We start from the raw sequence: 23,261 nt of genomic DNA on the forward strand, positions 1-23,261 counted from the left end.
GGGAGAGAAGGGGACATATATACTGTTCCTCTTCCACGGGGTAGATCAGTGTGGAAGAGAAGGGGGCACATATACTGCACCTCGTCCATGGGGTGAATCAGTATGGAAGGGGGGGTGGAAAGAGTGTAGAAGCCAGAGATGGTGGCTGACCACAAAGAAACACTCTTATGGATACTGCAGGGAAAAAGCACATCTGAAGTCACAGTGGTTGTGATAGCACACATAAAAATCTGTGCAAGTGCAGGCCAGACCAAATCCCAGATCAAATGGAGAGGGGAGCTGAGCACACAATCCTATCCCTAGCAATGTTAGCTGCTACAAAAGGGAGAGACAGTTTTCTCTAAGAGTGTAGCCCCTGGTGAGCTGACCACCCTCCAGTGAAAGCCCACATATTCAAGGATATTTAGGCAACATAAATTGTAGTTTTTTAAAAGGGGACAGGGAGGGCACAAAAGTGGAAGGGTTGGAAAGGGGAAGTGGACTTGGGAAAAATTGGGGAAGGGGTGATTACAATTAAAACATATTGTATAAAAAAATAAAAATTTTAAAATAAAAAATAAAGTCAACTTTACCAAATAAAGGATACAGGTAGCAAATGATCTAGAAAACTCTTTCTGGGACACTCAGCCTCAAATCTCAGTGCTATGCTTTCAAGAGACAGTCCAAGAACCAAAGTCAACTTGTTAGGGAAGGACTACAAATGCATTATCAAACTCACCTGCCCTAGAAATTTCAGGGACTCTCTGAAAATATACTTACAACTCCGCACAGAAATCAACAGTTTTTCCATTAAAAAAATGTAAGAACTTACCTCCCATAATCGAAGAATATCTAGAAAACTAAATTCCCTTTTAAATCTGATTAAAAGCCATCTGAAGCAAAAATAGAGATATCCAGAGTCCTGGGATTCTATGCAGAAGAAAAAGAAAAAAAGAAAACAGGGCTTATTCTTATGCTAATATGTCAGAACCAAGGATCTTTCCTCAAATTCAGATTTATCTAAGCATTCTATGTAACAAGAGTCTTTTATGTCTGACTATATTCTGTCAATTCAAAAAGGCAATTGAAATGTACAGGGTAACTTACTTTTTAAAAACCACTACACAAACGAGTATGTGTGTGAAGACAAGATGATACCAAGTGTTTCTTTCTACTCTTTAAAACAACCCCGGTGACAGCAGTGAGGCATTGTCTATAATAGTTCCTTTATGCCGGGCGGTGGTGGCGCACGCCTTTAATCCCAGCACTCTGGGAGGCAGAGACAGGTGGATCTCTGTCTGGGTTCAAGGACAGCCTGGTTCAGAGTGAACCAAGCCAGCCAAAGATACACAGAGAAACCGTCTCAAAAAAGCAAAGAACAAAAAAAGTTCCTTTACAAGCCCTAGAGAGATGGCTCAGCAGTTGGAAGTTTTTGTTGCTCTTGCAGAGGACATGGGTTCAGTTTCCGGCACCCACATGGTGGCTCATAACCATCCAAAACAAAACCCCGGTTCCAGGGAATCAGACAGGCACACGCATAATATACATACATCCATGCAGGTAAAACATTCCTACACAAACATATTTTTTAAGTTGAAAAAGAAAGTTCCTTTACATTTTCACAGGCATTGCCCTACAACCCACTGCATACATCTGCAGTCACTCAACTCACCCAAATAGCTACAAAACCCGCTGTCCAACAGTCGCAGCAAGGTGCTCAGCTGGACTAACTGGGTCTTCATGCCTTGCATTTGTTCTTCAAAGTTTTGATGCTTTAAAAGAAAATAATTATTACCACATACTATTTAGTATTTCTGAATACATTATCACTGATAATTACGCATATGATTCCTAATGATAAATGCTGGATTTCTACTGTACTGATTATAACAAATAACTAATTGAAAAGCTAAAACATTACTAAGAAGGGGGAAGGGAAAAAAGAAAAAATACCCTTTCTCTCAAACAAGGTTTACTTTTTTTTTTTTTTTTTTTTTTTAGGGTTTCTCTGTGGTTTTGGAGCCTGTCCTGGAACTAGCTCTTGTAGACCAGGCTGGTCTCGAACTCACAGAGATCCGCCTGCCTCTGCCTCCTAAGTGCTGGGATTAAAGGCGTGTGCCACCACCGCCCGGCTAAGGTTTACTTTCTACCTCTATTGATTTGATTCAGATCAAGAAGAGTAGAGGGACAGCATCAGCAGACATACTGACATTCCTTTCTTATGCTGCAGAAATGTTTGGAAAAGGGAACACATGTTCAGGGACATACACAGTCATCAAACGGTTCCCATTATTAACCGTTCCTTCACATAAGCATATGAAACATAATTTCAGCTTTTTAACACAAACCTCATTCTAAAGAACTAACTACTTGCTTTTTAGATTTGCTGAGAGTAGGCATCTGGGAAGTCAAAGCCGTGATCATGACCATAGTAATAAAACACTACCTATCTTGCACGTGGTTTTTTTCACAGGCACAAAGGCTATATAACATGATAGACTGAACACAGTAGAAGATACTGTACTGTATTAAAAAGATATTTTGAAATGTCACTGGAAAAGGTGATTTCATGAAAATATGTACACAAGGTGTACGTGAAGTTGTACGAGGCATATAGCTATTTAAGCATGTATAAATGTTGCAGTATTAACTGTTCATATGATAAATACGAACAGACGCAGTCCACAAAGAAACAATTCTTGAAGTGAAAGGCTTGAGAACTACTGTGGTTCACATGCTCAAACAGCCTTCAGTGTTGACTAGGCTCCTTTCAACACTGAGACAAACAACCTCAAAGCCCTTCAGATACTCTGACCCTTTAACTCAGAAGCTTCTACTTCTCTATGCTGCACTACCTCCCTAGCCCTTGTGAAAAGTCTTAAGACTAACTTTTTCACACCATCCCTTCACGCTTTTTCAATAATACTATAATGTACTTTAGCAAAATTATCAGCTTAGAAGCCATTCTTGATTGTAAAACTTTCTATTCAATAAATTAACGAATCAGCTTAATACACTCAAGCCTCCAGAACATAGTTCTGCAGTTACCAGAAGAACTATTGGGAAAGACAAAATAATTCACCAATCCACAGGATTTCTGCTTTAACAGTCAAAAGTTTCAGTTGGTTTGGAGTACCAACATGACTAAGCCATGCTATAAAAAGCATCTAGAAATGACAGAAATCTACTCTGAAAGAATATTCATTTCAGAAGTCCTCTGAGAGAATGATAGGGAATAAAGGACTTTTGGCTGTATCTTGGGAACACAGGAATGAAAAAGTGAGAGTAAACCTATACAGTAAAACAGATGATGAACACAGCAAATCTCATTATGTTATTTGTAGTTTGCAAACATTTCCGAAATAAGACAAAGTCTCAGCCTTGAACTACATATAAAATAAAATGATCCTACAGGCCTTAGGTTCAGCAATCACAAAAACAGTAAACACTAACACAGAGTAAAGCCAAACAAAACAAACTGAGAAGCAATGTCAAGTTAAAGTGTAGGAAGCAGTAGTAACACAACAAAATAGCAAGCAGGTCCTGACTGCAAACACACTGCCTTCCAAAAGAAAGACATACTATAAAAATACAGGAGATCATTTTAGAATATAGACTAGAACAATCATCAGACCTTCTATGGAAAAGAAACGCATAGAACACTTACTGTAAAAAAAAAAAGACAAAATGAAGAAACTGAAACTTCTTGGTACACAAGATGAGAAAGACTGTAAATTATAAATGTACAGAGAGTCGTACAAGACTATACAAGACCTACATTCATGCACGTGTGCATACATGCTGGCATCTGAAATTTGTCAATTATATAACAAGTAAGAAAATAAACACAGTATGTTCACAATTAATTGGAGATACATACTATAAATAGAAGTTTAAACTAAATACTGGGAAAGATTCATGTATTAACTCTTAAAAATCTGTTGAACCACCTCCCTGCTATCTACAAAAATATAATCCTGTTACAAAGAACACAATAGTTCTAGTGGAAAAAAAGATAAAACAAAAACAAGAAGGACAGACAATTTTTATGAAATTATCATCAGTTGTACGGACCTTTATAACAAATGCCTCAGGTTTCTAGATCACTTGGGAGTAATTGGAACTAAGAGGGCAGGCAAATCAATCAATCAAAAAGATAAGACAAGGATATGGCTAGGTTCCTCCAAAACTACCTTTCCAAATGATCCAAAGGCAACTCACAGCAAAGGACTAAGTTAAGTAAGCACTGATTTAATAAAAGAACATTTAAAAACTATAAATCTTATTGAACACATTTGGAAAAGAACTAAGAGAAATGAGAATAAATTCAAAATATAGGCAATGGATTTAAGGAAACAGACAGAAAAAAATGATGAAGAAAAAAATAGGTAAACGAGAAGAGTACAGAATAAAAGACATATACTTTGCAATTTCACATCTGAAGCCTTAAATTAAACTATATTACAGTGTGTACCATAAAGACTTAGCATCAAGTTTATCTGTTGTGTGGTCAGGGCTTTAAATTTCATATAACCCTCTATCTAGTCATACTCCCTCCACCCACTCACCCACTCACCTACTCCAAATCATTTGCTAACTGATTGCTTGAGAAGACTTTTCTCCTTATCTGTTAGTAGTGGCTCTACATGACTACCCTAGAACTCTGCCTCCAGAATATATCACCAATGACAGACAGAATGTTGTTGTGCAGTATGTACACTTAGACACTCTAGTGATCACAGCCTTCTTGGAAAATAACAAGGAATGAATTCTAAGAGAGTGTCTGAGACACTCACATTTTAAGAGCACATGTGGAGATAAGTCAGGTATTATAATGACAAACTCCAAGACATTTAGTAAAGGTCAGAAGACTACTTAGCCTGACACTAAGTTTTATTATATAAAACTAACAAGAAGTTCACAAAACTGAGTCATCTATTCATCAATAGTCTATGATGACACATGGTTCTCCTACAGAACATTAAGCATTTACTGATATCAAACCCAATAATTACTGTACTACCAGCAGATATCATCAACCTTTTCATATGAAAAATAATTCTAATAGTTTGCCAGGCTCTTGAAAACCTGTTACAAAGAAGTAAAACAAAATATGCGGTAATGATTTCAAGCTCCATCATAGTAGCGAGATACTATAATCAATCTTATACTAATAAACTGACCTTTTAGATTCAGTCTGAACAGAGGAAGGAATCGCTCTGCTTACCATTTGGTCCATGTAAGAGGCAAAGCACCAAAAGGCATCCACTTCATTCTCCATCACATATAAAAGAGGGGAAAGTAAGTCACTCATTCCTTGTACATATCCTGAAAAAAGGAGAAAAGGGGAAAGTCTCTGAAAACCTAAATTCTGTGAATCCCTTGTGCATATCACCACCATACAGCTGAAAATACTTTCCTCTGAGTAAAAACTAACAGATGCTCACATTCGAAGAAAGGAAAACAAAAAGGTGGAAAGATGAGTTGTTTCTGACTGACATTTTAATCAAGAACAGCTATCACGATCAAGAATGTGGAGCATCCTCACTTCCCAGACAGGTGCAGCTCTCACCCCTCCCCATCAAAGAAGCCTCTTTCCTGAGCAGAGAGCATCACAGAGATCCTCAGCTCGGGCAGAATGCAGAGGACGACTGACTGAGGTGTCCGGCCCCAAACGACACATCCACACACAATCCCTATACTTAAGGTTCAAGGAAAACTGCTGATGAGAGGACTGCAAGGTTCACAGAGTCAGAGGACCAGAAAGTCTGCTGCATAGATATGAAAGGAAAGTGGTGCTCATGAAATCTCAACAACATGGCTTCTTAAGCTCAACACCACCAGCTGACATGCTGCCATTGAAGGACGAAGTATCAAGGGCTCCATCCCTAGACAAGAACTACAGACAACAAATGCTGCTGTGAGAAGACATGGAAGGGCTTGTGAGGGCTACCTCCCTTCACTGGTTATCCATGTCATGTAGTCAGCCAAAAAACATGTTCATTCATACAACATTAAATAGACTCAACAAGTTGTAGTTATACATTCATTCACATGACCACCAGCTCTGCATGTACCGCACTGGCTAACTCAAAAACAGAACCACTTAAATGTCCCCACCTTTAATCAACACTGGGCTTTTCTCTTCCCTTGGTAATCTTTGGCTGACCATGGCTAGCAACTGTGTTTCATCCTAAAGTATCCTTGCATCTAAAGCTGTAACTTTAACTACCTTTTCCTTGATTCTATAGTAATTTCTCAGTAATGACTTTGACTATGTGAAAAAGTTGCAAGTTAAGAAATCACACACACTGAACAATGGTGGCACACACCTTTGGGAAGCATAGGCGGGAGAATCTCTGTGAGTTCAAGGCCAGCCTGGTCTACAGAGGGAGTTCTAGGACAGGTTCCAAAGCTACAAAGAAACCTGTCTTGAAACCTCCCCTCAAAAAAGGAGGGGGGGGGAGGGAGAAATCATATCTTTCACTTAAACTGTTCATTTTGCTTTTCACCTGGATGTCAAATTTCTTTATTTCTACTCTATAAAAACCTCAGTTTTCTTGTTTTACAAGTGGTTTTCAGACACCAGACTCTTTTGCAATACTAATTTATGCTTTGGGTATTTTGCCTGTATGTATGTCTGTACACCACTGGTGGGCCTGGTATTCAGAGGCAGGGATTTGATCCCCTAGAACTGGAGTTATAGAAGGTTGTGAGCAGGTGCTGGAAACAGAATCCACGTCATCTGTGGGAGCAGGAAATGAAGTCTGGATCCCCTGGAAGAGCCAGCAGTGGGTTTTAGCTGCTAAACCCCTCTCTCAGTCAACAAAGGAACTGTTGTGTGAAAGTTCCTGTTCACTTGTACTTTGTGGTACCTTTTGTACACTGTTAAAAGTAACAACATTTTTCTTTGCTTTATGCTATTTTGGTGATGGAGTTGAGGGTAAAGACATGACAGGAAGCATTCTGCCACTGCATTACATCTTCATCTTTTTTTTCCATTTCTATTTTGAGACAAAAGTCTCACTTAGTAATCCAGCTGACTTAGAACTTGCTTTGTAGTGCCAGCAGGCTTTGAACTTGCAATTGTGCTTTCTGCCTCTGTCCCAAGAAGAGCTACAACTTTATAGTTCATGCCATTTAGGCTCAACACAAAAGCTGCCTGTGTCTTTCATTTGCAAATCCAGAACTTGCATTTTTACTCAGCAAAATCTTCCTTAGGGAGGCCATATGTCTTTAAAAGGAGAACAGAATAGTACTACTGTAAGTTACAAACAGTGTGCATCACTCATTCTTGTTTCATCTTTTTTTTTTTAACCAGGAATAAAGGTAAGCCAAAGTCTCTTCAGAAAATTCTGATCAAACACATAATACAAAAAGGCACTCATGGGGCTGGTGAGATGGCTCAGTGGTTAAGAGCGTTGCCTGCTCTTCCAAAGGTCCTGAGTTCAATTCCCAGCAACCACATGGTGGCTCACAACCATCTGTAATGACGTCTGGTGCCCTCTTCTGGCCTGCAGACATACATACAGACAGAATGTTGTATACATAATAAATAAATATAAAAAAAAAAAAGGCACTCATATCACCTCATATTTCCTTATAGTAAAAGTGAAGCTTTACTTGCCTTGAGTCTATTCTCTATCACCCAGGATAATTCCTTTCCACATTCACTACATTACCATCAGTCTGTGCTCTATCGCCCACTTCAATGCCCTTCCACACAATCTTATTACATCTCCATGAATGAGTCTGTGCTCTATTATCAACCTCAAGGCCCCTCCACATAATCTTATTACATTACCACGAGCCTGAGTTCTGTCATTCTCTATGATACCCTTTCACACAATCTTATTACATCACCACGAGTCTGTGCTCTATCATTGGCTACAATGCCTTCCCATATAATCTTATTGTTATGTCTAATCTCTACCTGTGGGAAAATAAGACACTACTCATATTAGCATAAGAGAACACCTAGTTCCCTACAGAAGACAACCAATTTTTAATAGTTCCAAGCAAGAAATTTAGAGAAGAGAATAGCATATTTAAATGTAAATATGTCTCCAGGTTATAGAGATGTTTGGAAAATAACAAAGGGTTTCAGAAAAGATAAGAAGATTAAACTGCTATCACGAGGATTTTTCCAATCTGGCACTGACAATGAAATAAAGGAGAATATAAAACTAAGCCAATTAAAGTCTGAAGGAAATCTAATCTGACCTGAACAAAGTGCAAAGGAGTATGATCCTACTGTTCTAGGCAGTGCACAGTTATGATAGAGAAATTCAAAGTGTGCTATTCAAAAGATTTATAACGTATCTTCCTCTGGTGGGAAGTGCTTTGTTATTAAGGTACGAATAATAAAGTTTTCTAGAAAGCTAATTTAATCCTTTAAGTCTTCAGCTCTCCTATAAGAGCACTACTCACTCTATTTCTTCTCTAAGTCTCAGCTGAGGCAAGCTGTCAAATTTTTCTTTATCTTCAGGTAGTCTTTAAACTATTTCATTCTTTTAGATGATGTTCTTCAAGGTATGGGTTGTGGGGCAGAATTATTTACTGAGGAAGAGTAAGGGGGGTTACACTGCACTTGGATTCTGCACTACTGCTGACTACATCTTAATCAGCAGCACCTCAGTTTCTAGTGTATGTCCCTAAAATTATAGCTGGAAGCATGAAGAAACAACATTCCTTATAACCCTGCGATACATTTTCCTATTCTGGAGAGAAAAGTTCAGTCTACTCGCTGGTCAACTGTTCAAGTAACTAAGCTTATCTACTAGAGTATAAAATTTTAAAAATCTCGAGAGTTAAATTTTTTGTTTTGTTTTCTTTTTCAAGACAGGGTTTCTGTGTGTAACAGCTCTGGGTGTCCTGGAACTCACTTTGTAGACCAGCCTAACCTCGAACTCACAGAGATCTGCCTGTCTCTGGCTCCTGAGTGCTGGGATTAAATAAAGGTATGTAGCACCACTACCCAGAAAAATTATTCTTAAAAACACTAGATACTGTAGCTCCTTCTTGCACACAGTATTTAACAGAATTTAACTTGTTATTGAATATTCAGAGTCGTCTTTGTGACATCCACAGTAACAAAACGTCACAAAACAAAAGGCCCACAGACACTTCCTGAAGAATAATACCTGTGTTCTCTAAGTAAAATTTACTCTTAAGTTTCTGTATGCTTTTCTCAATAACAACACTGCGTTCAGGAAGATGTATTTTACTCATCATTCATCTGTGAGTTAAGAAAACAAGTCAATATGAGGGAGCCATCAGAAGACTAGATTTACTGCCTTGGTTACGGTACAAGTAAAGGATAAGAGATGTGGTCCACTATTTGCAAAGTCGGCTATCTCCGCTTCTAATAAGCCCAGTCATTCGTGGGAATCTTAACTATGTTTCAGACACCTGAAGCGTCTGATTAGAAGGTCTGGTTAGTATAGACAGAAATGGCAAATGGATACAATTCTCAAACTCTATTTCTGGCAGAATGCACAGTCATATGTGAATTCTTATCTCAAAATTATCACTGGAGATAATTATGCATGGGTGCCACCCATTGTCAAAACAATGCTCCTATTCTCTACAATAGTAAAATGTGAAAATGGCAAGGGACTGGAGTGCTGAAGGGAGAGAGCAGTGGTTCGCAACCTTCGTGATGCTGTGACCCAAGCCATAAAATTATTTTCACTGTTTCTTCATAACTTAATTTGCTTCTGGTATAAATTATAGCTTAAACATCTGATATGCAGAATATCTGATATGCAACCCCAAAGGAGTCAGTCATGACCCATAGATTGAGAACCATAGAGATAAGAATGCTAGCCAGTAACGAAGATTAGAGTCTCCAAACCTGGATCAATTATCTTTTTAATGAACCTTGAATCACTTTCTGAACCAATACACTTTATTGATAGTGAAACTAGTAGCCTCACTTCTTTAAATAGCTATTATAATTTAAAATTAAAATCAAATCAAGTATGACAGCACTGTATAACCTGAAAGTCATTTCATATGCTTTCAATGACTTAATATGAAGCTCCCAATGGTATGACAGACAGGACTGGCTACATTTTTTTACTTTAATAAGAGCTCTATAATTTTCAATATATTGTCATTAAAAAGGCTAATACCTTTAAAACCATAACCAAGAGAATAAAAACATAAACAATGGAGAAAATGTTATTTATAATTTAAGGTTCACTTGAGTTTAAATGTGATGAATATCCAATCAGCTACTCCAAAAGATGCCCGAAGTTCAACTGAAATAATCTAGAAAACACTATTTCTGACAGTCTCTAGCTGGGAGCCATTCGAATGGTAGTTCAGAAACGTGCATTATTTATTATTTATAATGGGCTGATGCTTAGGGAAGGAAACAGCTCAAGGTCTCTTGCTACTTAAAAATACTGGTTCCCTTGAGCCCAGTTCTCAGGAGGCAATAGCAGGTGGATGCTGTGAGTTCAAGGCTAAAGCTATTCTGATCTACATATCAAGTTCTAAGCCAGGCAGGGCTACAAAGTAAGACCAACCAAAACAGTACTGTTTTGTTAAGTTTTCTCCCCTGTGGTGTCCCTTCCCTATATGATTTCCCATGCCAGTCCTAATAACTCATTTTGGTAGGACTCACAAACCAATCCACTCCACAACCCGAGAGCTCCAATTAGCATTTTTCTGCCGAAAGAAGGAAGTGTAAACAATGGTTCTCAGACTTTCCCACAGCATTTTTAATGTCTTCCTAATCTTCCTTCAAGAAACAACTAACAGCTCCATTTACTACACACTTATTCCAAATAGTTCATCAAGGAATGAGAGCTTCAGATTTTGATGCATTTCAGATTTCCAGATTAGGAATGCCCAAAATGAAGTCTATGTGCACACTCCAATTCCAAAGTCTGATGTGAGGGATATCTGGCTACTACATTTGTAACTCCATTGGTCTCCAGAGTTGATTCAGCTGCTCTGGCTGGTTGCAAGAGTGTCTGCTTCCTCATTACCACTCCGCAAAAGTCATTCCTGAAGTTTTACACTCAAAGAATGACCTCTTCCAAATAGAGGGAAATGGTATCCAGTCCAGGGGATCTGAGCAGCTTCCCTCCCCAGACAGAACCTCCAAATAAGCTCTCAAAATCCAAAAAGCTATAAAATCTGAAACACCTGGTTCAAACCATTCAGGTAAAAGATATTGTGACATTTTGTTTGTAATCTAACAAATAAAGCTTGCCTGAAGATCAGAGGGCCAAGCTAAGCCACTAGTTAGTCATAGAGGCCAGGCAGTGGTGGCACACAAACTTTAATCCCAGCACTCAGAGGGATCTCTGTGAGTTCAAGGCCATCATGGGCTACATGAGATTAAATCTGTCTAAAAGAGAAATGGAGCTTATACAATGGTGATCCCAGCTCTTGAGATTCTACGCCTTTATTCCCTGCAATGGGGAGGTGGAGACAGGAGTGATCTGGCTGGGTGGAGAGAGGAATATAAGGAGGGAGAAGGCAGCAGCTCAGAAGCAGTCTGAGGATTCAGAGACAGGATTGCCCCTTTGGTCTGAGCATTGGTAGACGTAGTGGGTGGCTGCTCTGTTTCTCTCACCTTTCAGCATGAACCGCTATTCCTGACTTCAGGTATTTATTATTAAGAACAATTATAATTCAAGCTACAAAAAGATGTTCAGTCTGTGTTTCTGTCCACTGAACTAACGAGCACCTGTCCAACATCACACCAGTCCTCAAAGCTTCTCCGAGCTTGAAATCAACAGACAGATCACCCTTTCACCCTGATTCCTTGTTTGTTTTTACTCAGCAAGGCCAAACATCCAGCCTTAGTTTCAACAAAAGAAACGGAGCAAGCGACTGCTAAATCCCTAAAGCTATTCCAGCTAATACAGTAACGTCCTGGAGGTGTCACTACAATTCTCTCAAAAAATTAAAATAATTCCACAGTGCCTCTGTGGCTTGCTGTGGCAACCTAGGGCTCTCCTGTGGAGTCATAGCTTTAGAGCCTTCACAGGCTTCTAAAGCAATTCCCATTTCCAAACCAGCTAATAAATTTAAATTCTAAACTAAATACACAGAAGTTTTTATTTAAATCAAAACTTTATAGAACTCACCTAAATCAAAATCATACATACAGTAGGTCATCAAAATGTCATGAAGCAAAATCAGTCCTGGGTTATCTTGACCTTCATAAAACTTGTTTGTTCGATCCGTTCTGTTGACATCTTTTTCTAAAGAAGAAAAATCACATATTTCAAAAAACAAATTCTTATATAAAGTTTTTATTCAACAAGCATAGAATTTAATTTTAATTCTTGACAAGCTTTAATGAAAGAAAAATGCCCAGAGAACTGACTCCCATGAAGCTGTTCTCTGACAATATATGTGCACCAGCACGCACACGCATGCACACACACACACACAAATTAAAAAAAAAAAAAAAGATCACCAGCCTGCATGGGAATTCAGTCTCATCTCCCCTCTCTCCCATCACAATGAATGAGCTTCTCTGACAATGACTAAGGCCGTCTTCCTATGCATGAGCTCCATCACCAACAGCCAACACAGAACTAGGGGGATTCTGTAGCTGCTCTATTAACTCCTGTCCTCCTCCTCAGTTTGGTCAACTTTTCTTTACTGAACTACACAGAACTCCTTATCAGCACACTCCATCTGTTTAAGAAAAGCTTGCAAAAGCTACAAGTGCCACGTCCAAGTTCTTTCCTTTTCCTCCCTCTTGAACCCAGACTAACCATCTTGTCACACCCAACACCACAAAGTATTCCTTAAAGTTATTAACCTCTGGTGCTCTCAGCACGGCCCACATCGCGAACTCCTTGTCTCGACAGCGCAGCCTCTCTCCTGGCCATGTTCATTAGTCTTTTCGGAAACTGTGGTCTCCTGTTGTCCTTTCTCCTCTCTCACCTGTTTCTTTTCCTGGTTTCTTCACGATACCCTCAATTGTAAATGAAAGTGCCTTAAGTACTTTCACTTCTGGGGCCTCTTCCAATCATACCGCTTATCTGTCAAATCTTTACCTAGACCACTCTTCACACGATCTCTTAACCAGTATGTTAGTAACACTAAGTTTCTCTCCAGCTACTAACTCACCCTAGAACTTGAGGCCCCTCATCCTGACATATTAACTGGTGAAAACCCCAAATCATCATCCAAAACTGAATTCCAAATAGCCCTTTCCAAACTTGTCTCCTCTGGCTTGTCCCATCTTAGTCAACAAAGCCCAGCAGCTTCATTTCTCCGACTGTTCACTCTAATTGTGACACTCATCCTTCCTTCCCGTGACTGACATTGGTACACTAATTAAATCTTTAAAATACGTACAGAACCCAAAATTCTCACCTCCCACCAAACTCACTGCACTTCCCACCCAACTACCTCCATTCTAGCCACAGTGTTAACTTGGCTCTTCTCCAAAAACATTAAGGGGCCCTGAGCATATAAACAAGTCTAGATGTTGCTGTTACCTCTGCTCCAATCCCCCTCCACTAGGGAGTTGCAGAGCGCACACTGCAGCTTCAAGTCTCCATACAAGCCTGCCTGTCTGCTGTTAGTCTGACATTCAGCAGCGATGACCTCAAAGGGTCTCCCTCCCACTACTTCTGCTCCTCTAGAGCATTCCGCAGGCACCAGCTGGTGCACTGCTAAGCCAGAACTCGGATCGTGTTACTCTTCTGCTCAAAATCTTATCTGAGTAACTGTCAATACTGAGCACCTGGCTCCTCAAATCAAGAAAATAAGTCTATTCCTCTTATAAGTTTTATCAACAACGTGAGTCCTCTAACCCTGGACTACCACCATCTCTTGCTTAGACTTCTACCTCCTAACCAGTATTATTAAGACAGCTTTCTTATTCCTACTTACAACTTGATTGGACCCATTTTCACATAGCAGAAAAAAACAAAATGTAAGTAGCATACTTTTACAATGCTCCAATAGCTCTCCATCATATTAAATCCATCTTATTCATATGATCCACAAGACCTACAGTCTCCTGTGCGAGGTGTGCATGAATACATTTTGCATGTGTACACGGAGGTATGAGTATGCATGATCCCAAAAGTCAGTCTTAAGTGTCTTTTACCACTGTTCCACCCCACTCTTTTGGAAGCAGTATTTCTCACTGAATGGTGAGACTAGCTGGCCAATAACCCCAGTCATCCACCTATCTTACCCACATTGTGTGTATAAGTGTGTGTGTGTGCGTGTATGCACACACACATACATATATTGACACACACATAGCCACTGGAAAGCTCTAGACAAATTAAACAATTCAGATTATTTTTGAGTCCCAGTATCATAGCAAGTATTTTGTTCTTTAATCTTATCAAGACCTCTTGTGTTTCCAAAGTTACTATGGAAACGTACCGATCAGACTTCTATAATCTCTCAGCCTTGAGTTTCTCTTCTCTTGCTCCTCACTGATAGACTTCCACTGCAGCTTCATCCTGAAGTATTCATCACTGTAGAGACAATACACACCGAGAACGCACTGAGACTTGTGTTTGTGACACTGTTTCTTGGGGTTCTCTATACACAGTGTACCAGAGTATTATGACGTTAGTGGTATCTAAGTTTACAAACATAACAGTGAAATGTTTAGACATATGTGAAAACAAGAAATGGATGGAATTAACTGCTAGAATTTCAGGTATACTTAAAAAGAAACAATTCTTGAAATGATTTCTAAACGTATACAATATTTTATTCACTAAAGCTTTCTAATAATTATAAGAATTCAAGTAACTTTTTAAACCCAACTTTAAAATTTTGTTTTCCTATCATTTTTACTGGAAAACTTGCTAATAGATATAAGAAAGGCTAAGACTGACGAAGACTTTGGATGCATAGAATGGTTGAGAATGGTTTCAAATCCAAGGCTGTGCTGAAAACTGGACATAAAAAACACCTGGGAAGTCAACTATCTTTCTCTACAAGAAGGAGGAAATGTCTTTCTCTACAAGAAATAAAAGGCTCAGGGATGGAGAGATGGTTCAGAGGTTAAGAGCACTGACTGCTCTTCAGGAGGTCCTGAGTTCAATCAATTCCCAGCAACCACAAGGTGGCTCACAACCATCTATAATGAGATCTGATGCCCTTCTTCTGACCTGCGGGCATACATGCAGGCAAAATACTGCATACATAATAGATAGATAGATAGATAGATAGATAGATAGATAGATAGATAGATAGATAGATAGATAGATCCTTTTAAAAAAAAGAAGAAATAAGACTCTTTCATCTATGTGACCAGTATATGAGTAAATATATGTATAATTTATATATTTATATATAAATATAATATATAATTTATAAAACTGGATTAATAGAAATGGGTTAAATTAAGATGTAAGAGTTAGCCAATAAAAAGCTAGAGCTAATGGGCCAAGCAGTGATTTAATTAATACAGTTTCTGTGTGGTTATTTCAGGGCTAAGCTAGCCAGGCGGCCAGGACAAACAAGTGGCCCCCTCCTTGCAACACATATATTTACTAATACATGGACATCTACATAGCTGTCTGTAAGTATTAACTGAAGACTGATATAAAGTCAGCACAGGAAGCTAGAACATTCTACCACATTTTCACATATTCATAAGCATGGCTATAATAAGATCCTTCCAAACAAGTGTTTCTGGTATGAAATAATTACACTGCTTCTAATTTTTAAATTGAAACGATGAAATTTACCATTTGTTCTACCATTTCCTGGCCTATTCCAATTCCTCACATAAACTTAATTTGAATAGGTGGGTTACTTCAATTTCTCTGATAAACACATAAAAGCATCATTTACTTACGTTTTTTGTTTTTGTAATTGAGCTCTTTCCTCTTTGGTACTATCCCAAGGAAAATAACCCAGAAGAAATTTCCACGCTTGCTTTCTTAATGAATGACTAAGACCCTGAAGAAAGTATTTATATTAATTATATTAATTTAGAAAGAAAAAAAGAATACCCTAAGTTCACAAAACTTGAATATAAATAAATGGGAGACTTAATACTTAAATTTTATACCCCAAAATAATTCAACTCAATGAATACTATCTTGTTTCTTATGTCCAGATCCTAAAGATGAAAGCAGTTGCCAAACTGCCAAATACAAGTAGATAGCAGACTGGACAGTGGACAGCGGGGCTCAGGAGCAAGTTCAACCTTCCTGGGTAAGAAGAAGGCCAGCCACTGTTATAAGCCTCTTCATGTAACCCAGAGAACAAAGAAAAAGTGTCTTCTCCTAGACATATGGACACGCCAGTGTCAGCACACAGGCACTGTAAGCACCCCAACTCTTCCACTCGGTACAGAAACTCTAATATAGCTTTCATTAAAGAAATGAGTCAATTCTTCCTGCAAAAGAAATCAAAACCCAAACCAACAAAAGCTGATACAATCAGTATCAGAGCTGCAGTACCCCTCTGAATATCTTCTGCTTCATGCTCTCCACGTTCAAGAGTCTTCCCTCAGAGTCAACGCTCTTGGTCCACTCTTCCAGTGACACGGGCTCCCTTCTGTGCACGACAGGTCGCTCTCCCAAATCAATCTAAAACAGAAAAAAAACCACAGCACTTCTCACACAGCTGTACGTGAAATAAGGCACATACAGAAACTCCTAAGAAACTGTTTCTCGGGCATGAGCTCTGCTGCTCCTAGTATCCTTGTTTTTTTAGTGTTAAGTTAATGAACTTTATTAGCCAGTATTACACACATTTCCCCTCCTAAGAAACATAAACAACTGGAATAGAAATTCAAAGATTTCATAGACTAAAAGCATTTGTTGTTAAAAAGGTCCTGCCATTAGATTTTCAATTACATGAGTAAAAGCATTCAACATCAATTCTATGAAACCCTCAAATCAAACGGTATTATTAGGGAGAGATAGACTATATAATTATTCCACTAATCACACTCTAAAATAGCTTTTCTTCCAAACTGAAGTTTGCAATTCTCAAAATTGATTCATGATTCATTAGTTCCACTTCGCACTTTCTACTGTTTTTATTCAATTAATAGATACTGGTAATTTAAAAATACTATTTAAAGATAAAGCCTTTAATTAAGTTCCACAATTTAGAAATTTTACAATTTTATAATTATGAGCAAGCCTAGAACTGCAGCAAACTCAAAAGCTTTGTTGAACATTATATAAAGGTTTGCCTTAATGCAGGGCCCAAACCCACCAATGTCAGTAAAGACTTGTAAGGACAGCAAGTTCTGTGTCATTTCAAGATGCTTCTGGTACCTACACAGAAGTGGGCAAAGTGCAAACAAAACTTAACAGGCAAATTCAGCACTCCTTTGACTTCTCTGCACTCCACAAAACAACTTCCTCATTATTACCAAAAACCAACCACAGCAACATTAATGGAGAGACAAGCTAGCACCATCAGATATACTTATTAGTCAGCAAAAAACTATTATGAATGGGTTACAGAGAAGTAGATATGAAGAATGAGTTCCTTTTCCTGCAGTATTCAGAATGCATTCTCCTATTACAATGTTAGGAGTTAGATTACTTCAAATCTCCACTTACTCTTGTGATGACTTCAAATCCCAGTTCTTCTTGCTGATTTATCTTTAAGCCTGGAATAGCATCACTAAGGAAGTCCGCCATTTCTGAAGGGGGTCGTTGATGTGTAGAGGGATCACTTCCTCTCAAACTATCAAAAATGTAGTTTGTCACTTTGGAAAATCCTACCATAGTTGCTGTATAAGGATCCTTTTTAATTTTCTATGTAGTAAAAAGAAAAATATTAGCATCATTAATTAAAATAATGACCAAATCTACTCCAAAAGTAGAAAAAAGGCAAAGCTTTAAAAGGAGGGAAATCAGAGCTAAAACAGAGTATTCTATGATTATTTTAGTTTTTTTTCTAGAAAGAAAAATTTAAACCTAATCCATTTGGTTAAAATTGCATAATAAATGGCAAATTAATGTGCTACTGATTGAATTGCAGAACAAATGCTTTGCAGGCTTCATTCAATCTGCATACAGAAATGTACACAGCGCTTACTTTCCACTGGTGAATGGCCCACAACAGCTTTCTTCTGTCTAGCAGGCCTGCCTTCACAAAAAAAATATACACATTGTTTTTCTTGAAGTGTGCACTATCACACTAACACAAAATAGATGACAAAACTTAAAAGTTCAATTTATTTGGATAAGAGTTGATACTTTAATCTAGTTATATTAGCAGCAAAACTCTTGTCAAGAATTATTTCTTCAAGGGCAGAGTTGTCTGGGAAATTGCAAAGTCTTTTCTGTGTCTAACCCAAGGATTATTTTCTAAAGCCAAAAGTGCCTGGTAATTTACATTTACTAAACAGTTACTTATTACTGATAACTCTCAGAAGAACTTCTTATTTTAAGGAACAAATCCTCTTGTCCTGCTCCTTTCTAAAATCTCCATTTTATGTTGTTCATCTCCACAGTCCAGAGGTCAAGAAAAAGTGCCAGCAACACAGCAAGCACTCAAGCATAAAGGATGAAAACAATCAAGAGTCTGCACATGCTCAGTGCACAGCTGTGGCCAAATGCAAGAGCATGCCTAACACATTTAGAGCAATAAGATACACGGTAGTACCCAAAACAATCTGCAGAGGTGGGAAATAAAAGTTAATATTACTAAAAATTAATGTGAAATGGCTCACTCTGCAGTCCTTCAGATAAATGAAAAGCATGATTAAAATCTGCTGCCCTATTATGATAAACAAAAACCTGGTTTAAGAGTAAAAAAGGATCAAGGGAGTATCTGGGGCTTCCAAGATTATATATATGTGTGTGTGTGTGTGTGTATGTGTGTATGTGTGTGTGTGTGTGTGTGTACTACTCTAAGATTACACAGTAGTGTCATAAAGATCACACAAACACACACACTCGCCTACTCATTGTGAGCTCTGAGAATGCCAGGGGATGAGGAACACAAATGACAGAATCCAAATGATAATATATAAATAAAAGATATATTTAAGGACTAGAAAATCATACTTGTATTAAGCCATATGCTGGTTCATCAAGAAGATTTTCAAAAGACTGTGAAAGACTCTTATTTTGACAATTGACAAGAAGTATTCTATTATCTTGTGGTGACCTGTAATTAAAAAGGGGGATTTTTAGAAAATACTACCACAATACTTCAAATATCTTCTGAATAATTACTACTGCATACTTAACCTAACCACCCCCCCAAAAAAAGTCTAGCTCTAAAAGTTCAATCCATTAGCAAATACAGTTATTTATAACAAAGATTGGAAACCTCATGAAACATGAGATGTTAAATTTTAAAATGCAATATAACAAATACATATTTTTCTATTTTTTACTAGGGAACGCCAAAAGGTGTTTATGTTTCAATGAAACTGAATTCTTGGGTATAATTTACAATGGAGTAGTCTACAATATAAATGTCATTGTCATCAGAAAACCGTATGACACCAAACTGTAGGATTCAAGTATATATGTACAAAATAGGAAATTATTTGGAGAGTTTCCAAATTTGTTCCACAGCTTATTAGCATTACAATACAAAATGTTTAAAAATATGAGATATGAAGGTTCCTCGGTGATAATGCTAACCACAATAAAAGCATACATACAAAAGTATTTTAAATGATTATATATATTCATTTTCAGGGACCATATGTTTTTAGTTTTTTTTTAAATATTTATTTATTAATTTGTTATGTATACAGTGTTCTGTCTGTGTGTATGCCTGCAGGCCAGAAGAGGGCACCAGACACCATTACAGATGGTTGTGAGCCACCATGTGGTTGCTGGGAATTGAACTCAGGACCTTTGGAAGAGCAGGCAATGCTCTTAATCTCTGAGCCATCTCTCCAGCCCCTTTAGTTTTCTTACTAAAGCTTTAGGGACAGGTATCTTTCCACACTTCTTAGTAACCACAGAATAAGCAGTGTGCTTTCCAAACACACATCTAATTCCACAGAATCAGACAAACTAACCATTCTTTTTTCTACTTTTGAAGACTTATAGATTACAACTGACTTACTAAATGTTCTATGGTTAAAATAAAAACTAACTGTGTTTTTCTACTACAATACACCTCTAGTTCATTATAAATGTTTTGAGATAAGATCTTTAATAACAGCTATCTCGCCTCGATTCTAACACAACAGAATAAAGCAGCAATGGTAGAGGGGATATGAAATCCAAAACAGGATCTTTTCCTTACATTGTCACAAACAACACTGGGTCTGTGAAGACAATAGAAGCTAAAAAACTGTTTGGCTTTTTTTTTAATCACTGTGGTCCAATCATTTGACATGGGACAATCAAACCCTTACATTTTCAATGTTTTTCTAAAATTAGGATGGATGTTTAAAATGCAGAGGTTTGGATTCTCTTCTCACAGGTCATGTTTACAGTAGGCCAATTTTAAATGTGCATTGAAAAGCAGGTAAGGTAGGAATTGGGTTTTCTGGTGCTAGGGTGATTTTGTTTCTAACTATAAATAACATCAAGCTACTTAAAATCTAAATTAATAACGAAAATAAAAGCACTGCCCGTTCTATAAAAAGGGAACAAAATGTACACAATACATACATGCAGGCAAAATATCTATACATGTTTTTAAATCCATGTTATAGAGTACTCACAACACCAAAACTTTATATACAGAAACTAATCCTGCAAAAGGTTAGTGTAATATGATGATACAACCAAGTTGGCTTTCTTAGAAAAATGTTTTACTGCTTGGATACTCATGTATTAATGGGGGAAACCCCACAGCCTGGAACAGAAAGTAACTCAGTCACGTAGAATGCTTCACTCACATGCTAGCATACACTTTAGTTTCTAAGGAAAGCTTTTGTGGTTACATGCTGTGGTTCTTAACTGCAGCTGAACTCCCATTCCTATCTCCAAGTGAATATAGTGCATTAATTGATGATCATAAATAAAAAAAACTTATTACACCAACTAATGTTAACACTGGTTATCTAGAATAAGAAAACCATTTAAGAAATAAGTACGAAGAAGCTGGTAATCAAAACTGAAATGGCAAATTATACACCACTGGCCTAGCATCCTTGGTTTTTATAAGGCTCACTGGCATTCTCTGCTCATCCATATGAAGACCAGCTCAGTGGGGAGAAAACAATACTGAAGGGGTTAATATTAATACTGTAGTAAGATGAGGTAATAAATCTTGTTTGTATCTCAGAATCATCCAGGAGACAAGCCTCTAGGCATGGCAGAGGGAGGAGATAGGTTAGCTGAACTGAGGTGGGAAGAGTCATCTTACTGTGGGCGGAACCACTGGACAGGCTGGGGTGCTGGACTCAATAAAAAGGACCCACTCCCATCTTTCTGACTTCAGATGCAATGGTACCAGCGGCTCAAGCTTCAGCTTCCATGAATCCTCCAACATGACTGACTACACCCAACTACAAGCCACAGTGAACCCTTCCTTCTTCCTCAAGTTGCTTTTGTCTAGGATTCTGTCACAGCAATGAAGAAGTGAACAAGGCAGGAGCCATACTTCTGCACTGCTACCTTTCCTGCAAGCAGCAGTGCTGCATCTAGGACGCCATCCCATGGCTTCCCGTTTTTAAACAGCAGTGAGTTCTAAAGAAACTCTCCTTCCTGGAGACCTGTGTGCTGAGATGAGGGAGTAGAGAGCGTGGTTGGTAGAGCCCTTTCCAGGCCTCTCCTTTCCATGGATCATGTAAAAAGTGAGTTCAAACTATGCTGACACAACCATAAGGCCATGCTCTCATATCTCACTAACAATAGCATTTTAACATCACCTCTGCCCCTATGTCTACTTATTATGTTTGTAAATTCAGAAAACAGATACTATATCCTGCCTACATACCACGGCCACCAATACACATTCAAGTACCTAAGTTATTACTATTTTTAAACTCACCCAGAATTAAAAAAAAAAAAAAAAATACTGGGTGGTGGAGGTGCACACCTTTCATCCCAGCACTCGAGATGAATGCTGAGTTTGAAACCAGCCTGGTCTACATTAGTGAATTCCAGGACAGTCAAGGTCTTGAGACAAAAACCCTGTCTCAGGAAAACCACAAAAATTTTTAAAAAATTATATTTCCTGAGACTGTACCAGTCTTTCAGTTTCTTTGAAATCATATAAAACTAATTTAAAATTTACTTCTCATAGCTACTTTTTCAAAAGTATATATCAAACTGGCAATCATATCATTTATTCATTCAACTTTAATTGAGTATCTATAATGTACTAGCCTTTGTGGGTAGGAACTAAGAAAAACAAAAACCAAATACTACCTCTATCCTTATGAAGTTGACGTTAGAAGACCAGAACATGGAAGAAGTAAATAAATAGATGTCTTAGGGTTTCTCTTTTGTGTCATATAATACCATGGATACAAGCAACTTGGGGAGGAAAGAATAGGAGGCCATGGAGGGTGCTGCTTACTGGCTTGCTTCCCCTGGCATGCTCAGCCTGCTTTCTTGTAACACCCAAGATCACCAGCCCAGGGGTGACACTGCCCACACTGAGTTGGACCCTCTCACATCAATCATCAACCGAGAAAATGTACCACAGGCCAATCTGATAGGGGTATTTCCTCAATTGAAGGCTCCTATGCGAAAATGACCCTAGCTGTGTCAAGGTGACATAAAACTAGCCAGCACAATAGACAAAATTATATGATGTGGGATTCCCCTGTGTCCTGTGAATATGTTTTATTGTCATTGGTTAATAAAGAAGTTTTTTCTTTTTTTTTCTTTTTCTTTTTTTTTTTTTTTTTTTGCCAATGGTTTAACAGTAAAGCCAGGCAGAAAATCTGAACAAAGTAGAGAGAGAGAGTAGGCGGAGCCAGGGAGACACCATGGAGCCATAGAAGGAGAAAGACACCCCGGAACCTTATAAAATAACAGAAATGAGTTAATTTAAGATGTAAGAGTTAGTTAATAAGAAGCCTGAGCTAATAGGCCAAGCAGTGTTTTAATTAATAGAAGTTTCTGTGTGGTTATTTGGGGCCTGGGCAGCTGGGAAATGTAGAAGCAGCCTCCGCCTATAATTATACTCTTAAGTGACATGAAAAAAGCAATCAAGGAAATAAATAGGGAGGAGTAGAGACAGAAATAAACATTAGATGGAGAGGAGGTATCCAGGAAAATCCCTCTAGAGAAGTAAGTATCAAATTGAGACCTCAGAAACTCCAAAAAGAGACTGATCCAAATAGAAGCAATAGTATATATAAATGAGCTGCAGACAAAGAAGAGTTTAGTGGTTCCAGGAACACAAAGAAAGGTATGTCA

The 23,261-nt window shown here is 38.1% G+C and overlaps 1 protein-coding gene across 3 annotated transcripts in view; it reads right to left on the reverse strand.

Moving 5' to 3' along the window:
- The window catches only part of Tbc1d15 (TBC1 domain family member 15), a 57,100-nt gene that overhangs the window by 6,769 nt on the left and 27,070 nt on the right, over window positions 1-23,261 (reverse strand). For 2 of the 3 annotated variants that reach the window (XM_050135495.1, XM_050135494.1), the window contains exons 6-15: window positions 18,981-19,083; window positions 18,007-18,057; window positions 17,526-17,723; window positions 16,407-16,535; window positions 15,797-15,900; window positions 14,365-14,459; window positions 12,090-12,206; window positions 5,207-5,307; window positions 1,652-1,751; window positions 812-909 (exon numbers count right to left, since the gene is read on the reverse strand). In XM_050135495.1, coding sequence (XP_049991452.1) covers window positions 812-909; window positions 1,652-1,751; window positions 5,207-5,307; window positions 12,090-12,206; window positions 14,365-14,459; window positions 15,797-15,900; window positions 16,407-16,535; window positions 17,526-17,723; window positions 18,007-18,057; window positions 18,981-19,083 — 1,096 coding nt within the window. The remainder of the gene's footprint in view (window positions 1-811; window positions 910-1,651; window positions 1,752-5,206; window positions 5,308-12,089; window positions 12,207-14,364; window positions 14,460-15,796; window positions 15,901-16,406; window positions 16,536-17,525; window positions 17,724-18,006; window positions 18,058-18,980; window positions 19,084-23,261) is intronic. The other variant, XM_050135496.1, reaches the window with a different exon arrangement.

The sequence above is a fragment of the Alexandromys fortis genome, unplaced genomic scaffold, assembly GCF_014885135.2.
Source record: "Alexandromys fortis isolate MF-2015 unplaced genomic scaffold, M_Fortis_MF-2015_v1.1 scaffold_24, whole genome shotgun sequence".
NCBI classification, from domain to species: Eukaryota; Metazoa; Chordata; class Mammalia; order Rodentia; family Cricetidae; genus Alexandromys; species Alexandromys fortis.